Source organism: Urocitellus parryii, chromosome 15, assembly GCF_045843805.1.
Source record: "Urocitellus parryii isolate mUroPar1 chromosome 15, mUroPar1.hap1, whole genome shotgun sequence".
NCBI classification, from domain to species: domain Eukaryota; kingdom Metazoa; phylum Chordata; class Mammalia; order Rodentia; family Sciuridae; genus Urocitellus; species Urocitellus parryii.
Window position 1 is genome coordinate 6,984,631 of NC_135545.1, and position 7,037 is coordinate 6,991,667.

The 7,037-nt window shown below is 48.9% G+C and overlaps 1 protein-coding gene across 1 annotated transcript in view; it reads right to left on the minus strand.

The window, feature by feature from the left end:
- The window catches only part of Ap2a1 (adaptor related protein complex 2 subunit alpha 1), a 33,884-nt gene extending 33,653 nt beyond the window's left edge, over nucleotides 1–231 (minus strand). The window contains exon 1 of the mRNA XM_077792838.1: nucleotides 22–231. Coding sequence (XP_077648964.1) covers nucleotides 22–88 — 67 coding nt within the window. The 5' untranslated portion in view covers nucleotides 89–231. The remainder of the gene's footprint in view (nucleotides 1–21) is intronic.
- Between the last annotated feature and the right edge of the window lie 6,806 nt (nucleotides 232–7,037).

A 7,037-nucleotide genomic window follows, 5' to 3' on the forward strand; every position in this document is an offset into this window, starting at 1 on the left:
GTCCCCCGGCCGCGAGCTCACAGTTCCGGATGTCGGAGATGAATACCGCAAGCCCCCGCATCCCATCGCCCTTGGACACGGCCGGCATGATGGCGGTGGTGTCGGCTCCAGGCCTGGCCGGACAGGGCACAGCACGGCGGGGGCTGGCAGGCGGGCACTGGGCGGAAAGGACCCCAGGCGCGCCGAGGAGCCCAGCCGGCCGAGGGGGAGGGCGGACTGGGAGCGGGCGGGCTGGGCAGGCCGTGGACCGCCCTCGGTCCCTCCCCCCGCACAGCCGTCAGGGGCCTTCAGCCGGCCATTGGCTGTTCTTTCTGTCTGTCAGGCCCGTCGTCGCCCCTGCTCCCTCGTTCACTGGTCGCAACGCCAAGGCACACCGTTACGATTGGTCCAGTGCCCTGCTATTTCCGTTCGGGAGCGGAGGAGGGGGCGTTGCCCGAGAGACGGGCGGGGTTCGATTACGCACCATGGGACCGCCTCCTCGGAGCGGCCGAGGCCAACACTGATTGGATGTGGCCCCCTCTCCAAGAAGCGAGGGAGGGACGTGAAAGAAGGTGGGGGAACGGGCCTTGGGGGGCGGGACTTGGATTGAACGGGACCAATGGATGGGTAGAACGCCCCCGCAGGCGTCACGAATTCGCAGGACCTGTCCTACTTCCGCCCTCGATTGGGCGGTTGTGGGGGCGGGCGGAGGGCGACGACCCGTAGAGAAGGAAGGAGAAGGGGAGGGTGTCGCTTAGCCGGGCTGGGATAGGTGGAGCGACGCCTGCAATTCCCTGCTGCAGAGAAGGATCTGGGCGGGGCAAGAGAGCGTGAGGAGTCTACTGCGCAAGCGCTCCTCTGTTCCTTTCTCCTTCCATTCCCCCTCCTTCCCTCCTTAAATCCTCTTCCAGGAAGGCTTCCCCTTCATCCCACCCCTTGCAACCTACACGTTCGGACTTGATTTGTCAAGAGACCTAGCATCCCAGAGGGGAGGAACTGTGTTAGGAGACCTAGAATCCCAGAGGGGCGGAGCTTTAATTCAAAGCCATTAAGTAGAGGTTAAAACGAAGGTTCAGAGAGGTTGAGTGACTCGAACAAGGCCACACAGCTCGGAAGTGGAATCTATTTGTTTTTAAGCACTTTTCAATATATATTGCCGCCCCTCATCATCACAATGCTTCTCGCAATTTCCATTATAGAAGATATTGAGTCAAAATTGATTCTCTCCTCCACAGTCTCTGAACCATCCCAGTCAAGAAAGGAACCTGGTACTGACAACTCAGATGCTGTTTAAGAAAGGAATGAGTGGGCTGGGGTTGTAGCTCAGAGGTAGAGCGCTTTCCTTGCCCGAGTGAGGAATGAGTTCGATCCTCAGCGCCACATAAAGACATGGAATAAAGGTATTGTGTCCATCTACAACTAAAAATATTTAAAAAGAGAAAGAAAGAAAGAAAGAAAGAAAGAAAGAAAGAAAGAAGGAAGGAAGGAAGGAAGGAAGGAAGGAAGGAAGGAAGGAAGGAAGGAAGGAAGGAAGGAAGGAAGAAAGAAAGAAAGAAAGAAAGAAAGAAAGAAAGAAAGAAAGAAAGAAAGAAAGAAAGAAAGAAAGAAAGAAAAGAAAAGAAAAGAAAGGGCAGATTTGCTTGGCCTTGGCCCCTCCCCCGCCGTGGGCTCCCCGGAGGCTTTTTGCTTGACTGGCTGCTGGGAAAGCCCAGCCGCCAGACCTCCAACGCCCCAGGCGATTGAGAAATTTGGGGCAAAGGGAACTGGAAGAGTCCATTGGTGTCGCCTAGAGGAACAAAAGGGCCCCCCGCCGGTCTTTCCGAATCTCGGTGGCGAGGCAATCCTGGAGTGGACCGAGGGGGCGTGTCGTGGGTTTGGGAAGGTCCACTCGGACTCGGGGGACGGGAGGAGGTTGAGAGGAGCCTCCTTCCAGATTCAGTGGACCCTTCCTGTGGGTTCCAGGAATGGGGCTCGGGAAAGTCCATCTGGAGTCCGGGAGAACAGACGTGTCTTAGCTGTTTCAAGGACAGGGAGAGGCCTTTCTGTTTCTTTTCTCTCTTCCTTTTCTCCCCCTACTCCCCCTGCCCGCCCCCCCCCCTTGGTACAGAGAACTGAGCCCAGAGCGCTCTACCACCGAGCTACACCCCTAGCCCTTTCCATTTTTTGTCTTGAAACAGGGTCTTGCTGAGTTGCTGAGGTTGAGCTCCAGCTTGAGATCCTCGCGCCTCGACCTCCTGCGTCCCTGGGATCCCAGGCAGCTCGCCCAGCACAGCCCAGTCCTTTTCTAAAAGGGGGTGCGCGGGGCGGGGCTCGTGGGTCCCTAAACACCGTAGACCTGTTACAAACCAAGCACACTGGACCTGAAAAAGTGTTTTTTTTTTTTTTTTTTTTTTTTTTTGCATGAATACAAAAGCTTTCCAAGCACCAGAGACATCCCGTGGTGACCTGGAAAGAAGTACTTTCCCCCGAAGATAGGGCCCTCATCGATCTGTGTTAACCGTGAACGTGAAACTCTTTTTGAGGGGTGTGAAGTAGGGATACCGAGTATTTCAACAGGGAAATTCTAACCCACAACGGGACAGAAAAGCATTTATATCCTGCCTCCATCTTCGCCTGCCCCCCTTCAGCCGGAGTCTGGGATTAACTCTGAGTTCTTGGTGGGGAAAAGGGATATCTGGCCTCTGGGTCAAGGGCAGGTAGGAGAAGCTGGGCACAGTGGCACATGCCTGTAATCCCAGGGATCCAGCCTCAGCAAATTAGCGAGGCCCTAGGCAATTTAGCTAGATCCTGTATCAAAATAATAAAAAGGACTGGGGATGTGGTTCATGGTCAGGCACTGCTGGATTCAATCCCTGAGACCAAAAAAAGGGAGCAGGGGGCAGTTGGAGGAACTCTGTGCTTCTGCCAAACACCCCAGAGCCCACGAATTAGCCACCAATTAAAATTTTTCTTTTTCTTTCTTTCTTTTTTTTTTTTTTTTTTTTTGCGGTGCTGGGAATTGAACCCAGAAGCTCCCAGAATGCTAGGCAAGCACTGTACCTCTGACCCATATCCCCAGCGGCCCATTTTCTTACATTTTTTTAAATATATATTTTTAGATGTTGATGGACTTTTGTTTTATTCATTTATTTATACGTGGTGCTGAGAATTGAACCCAGAGTCTCACATATGCCAGGCAAGTGCGCTACCACTGAGCCACAACTCCAGCCCTCTTATGTTTTAATTTGAAAGGCTGGCCTCAAATTTGCAGTCTCCTGCCTCAGTGGCCCGAGTAGCAGATGAGAGGCCTGTTCCACCACTCCTGGCTAATTTTACACTTAGCCCTAAAACAAAGCCTTCTGAGATCTACCGGGGTTCAGGCTGGGGCCAACCCGGTCTTCTGCAGAACACTGGCACTGTCTGATCCTGGGCCAGGGCCTCATGACACTGCCCACGGGGCTCACAGGCTGACCCCTGTGGAGGGACAGCGGCATTGTCCAATGGAAACCCAATGGGAGCCATTTAGGGACTTTTCCATGTGCTCTAGCCACCTTGGTAAACAAATGAAAAAGGAAATGATGGCTTTGATGGCGTTTAGTAATAGAATGCCCTTACTTACGGTGGGGCCTGAAAATATCAGAACTGAAAATGCACGGAATCCACTCAATCTACCAAACATCAGCACCTAGCTACACAGAGCACCTGGAGTCCAGGTTGTTTCTAAGTCTTGGCCACAGGACTGACAGGGAGCTGTGCCCGCCCAGCCCCGCAAGAGAGGGTCTTATGCTTGGGAAAAGATCCAAATTCAAAACTCACTTTTGAAGAAAGTGATGGTTTCTCCTGTCACTTTCACACCACCGTAAAGTTAAATGTGTGTGTGTGTGTGTGTGTGTGTGTGTGTGTGTGAGAGAGAGAGAGAGAGAGAGAGAGAGAGAAACCATTGTAAGACGAGAATCATCTGAACATTTTCTTTAACTCCGTTATATAGAGATATCAGTTCAGCATCTTGTGTGCTCTGATTTTCCAAAGTCTTTGGAATCTGGTGTTTTATGCCCACAGCACATCTCACTTTTGACTGGAGACTTTGCAAGTGCTCACAGACATGAGTTGCTTTACTTTTTTAAAAAATTAATTTATTTATTCTAATTTGTGAAATATGATGGCATAATGCAATTCATTTCATATTACACATATAGAGCACATTTTTTTCAAGTCACTGGTTGTACACAAAGTATTTTCACACCATTCGTCTCTTCATACATGTACTTAGGGTAATGATGTCTAACTCATTCCACCTTCTTTCTTACTCCCTTGCTCCCTCCCTTCCCCTCCCTCCCCTTTGCCCTATCTAAAGTTCCTCTATTCCTCCCATGCTCCCCCCCCCCATCGCTATTATGAGTCAGCATCCTCATATCAAAGAAAACATTCAGCCTTTGGTTTTTTGGGATTGGCTAACTTCACTTAGCATGATATTCTCTAACTCTATCCATTTGCCTGCAAATGCCATGATTTTATTCTCTTTTAATGGTGAGTAATATTCCATTGTGTATATATATCAAAGTTTCCCTATCCATTCATGTACTGAGGCACTTGTGAATTGAGCTGCTGTAAACATTGATGTGGCTGGGTCCCTGTAGTATGCTGTTTTTAAGTCCTTTGGGTATAAACCAAGGAGTGAGATATCTGGGTCAAATGGTGGTTCCATTCCAAGTTTTCCAAAGATTCTCCATATTGCTTTCCAGATGGGCTGCACCACAACCACGGGCTTCTGACAGTAACTGATCTGACAGTGACCATCAGGTTGAACAGCAAAGAACTAGAGACCTGGATTTGAGTGAGCCACTCGGGTTGGTATACCAAGGTACTCCAAGCGCTGGATGCAACCACTGCTCATGTGGGATTCATCTGGCCCTCCACCAAGGGAAAGCAACTCGTGAGCAGGTTTTAAGACCACACCATGAACAAGTCCACATTTTCAAGTTCTAGATGAGGCCTGGGCAAGTTCTTATTGATTTTAAGATGTCGGGAGCCCCTCCAGGGAATCTTGGGTTGAACTACCAATAGGTTCTAAGATTTGTACCTAGGCAAGTCGACTCTTGATTGCTTCTAGAAGAAGCAGACTCACCCCAAGTCTTTCCATTTTGGCAAAGGGACCCTACACCAATCACCCAGGCAGTCCTACCAGACCCTTCCCCATCCCTTGCCTGTGACCTAAGCCAGAACATATCCTAGAGCTGGCCACTTCCCTCCATGCCACCACCTCCGTGGAGGCCTGCAGTGCTGCCATCTCTTAACGTGGATCACCAAAGAGACACATCCAGTTTCCCTGCCTCTCTCAGCCTGGCCTCCCATAGTCTGTCCTCCATCCACACCCAGTGTCCTTTAGAAATAGCCACCAGGCCAGATGTATGTGGCAGTGCACGCCTATTGACAGTAAGTAATCCCAGCAATTCAGGAGGCTGAGGCAGGAGGATTACAAATTCAAGGTCAGCCTCAGCAACTTAGTGAGGCTCTAAGCAATTTTATGAGATGAGACCCTTTCTCAAAATTAAAAAGAGCCTGGGGATGTGGCGCAGTGGTTAAGTACTCCTGGCACACCGCCCCACCCCACCCCCCCCCCAAAAAAAAAGACAAGAAATTGGAATCAACACAACTCTTACCACTTCAATGAGGACATTCTGCCTGGACATTTTGCTGAAATCATTGTCATCCATGTCCTTGAATTCTGCATCCTCAGACACAACTAACCTCTGGTAGAAAATATTCAGAAAAAAATTATGTCTAGAGTACAGACTTTTCTTTTTTTTTTGTCATTACTTCCTAAATAATATATTGTAACAAGTGTACACATAGCATTTATGTTGCATTATGTATTATACATCATCTAGAGATGATCTAAAGCAGGGCTAGGGATAGAGCTCAGTTGGGAGAGTCTTGCCTTGCATGCACAAGGCCCTGAGCTTGATCCTCAGCACCACAAAAGAGGGGGGGGGATCTAAAGTATACAGGAAGACATGCACAGATTATATGCAAATACCATGACTTTATCACTTTATCTTCCTTTCTTCTCTCTCTTGCTCTTTTTGAATGTTTTTTAGTTGTCAATGGATCTTCTATTTTGTTTATTTATTTATTTATATGTGGCACTGAGGATCAAACCCAGGGCTTCACACATGCCAGGCAAGCATGAGCCACTGAGCTACAACCCCAGCCCCTCTCTCGTTTTTTATTTTAAATTTTTTTTGGCACTGAGGGTTTAACCCAGGTAAAATTTACCACTAAGCTACAGCCATTTCTTCTTCTCCTTCTTCTTCTTCTTCTTCTTCTTCTTCTTCTTCTTCTTCTTCTTCTTCTTCTTCTTCTTCTTCTTTTTGGTACCAGGGGCACTTGATCACTGAGCCAAATTTCCAAATCCCCAGCTCTATTTTGTATCTTATTTAGAGACAGGATCTCACTCAGTTGCTTAGCACTTTGCTTTTGCTGAGGCTGGCCTCAAACTCACAATCCCCCTGCCTCAGCCTCTGAGTCACTGGGATTCCAAGCATGAACCATTGTGCCCAGATATGTGCCATTTTATGTAAGAGACTTGAGCATCCACAGACTTTCATATCTGTGGGGAATTTTGGAATCCATCCTCCATGGGTAATGGAGGACCGCTCTACTTGCTTTGTCACACATTTATGAATTGTGATCAAGTGCAGTGGCAGAAGCCTGGAATCCCAAGGACTCAGGAAGCTGAGTCAGGAGGGTCTTAAGTTCAAGGCCAGCCTGGGCAATTTGGCAAGGACTCTGCAAAAAAAAAAAAAAAAAAATTACAAATTGTGGCTATCAGTATCCTTTACCTCTGTCATGAGTTGAACTGCATCTCTTAAAACGTCATTGAAATTCCAGCCTCCAGCATTTGAGGATGTGACTTTATTTGGAAATGAATTTTTGCTGATGGTCAAGTTAAGGTGAGGTCATTTGAGCTGGCCTGAACCCAACTCACTGGAGCCATTAAAAAAGGGGAGCTGGGCTGGGGACGTGGCTCAGCGGTAGCGCGCTCGCCTGGCATGCGTGCGGCCCGGGTTCGATCCTCA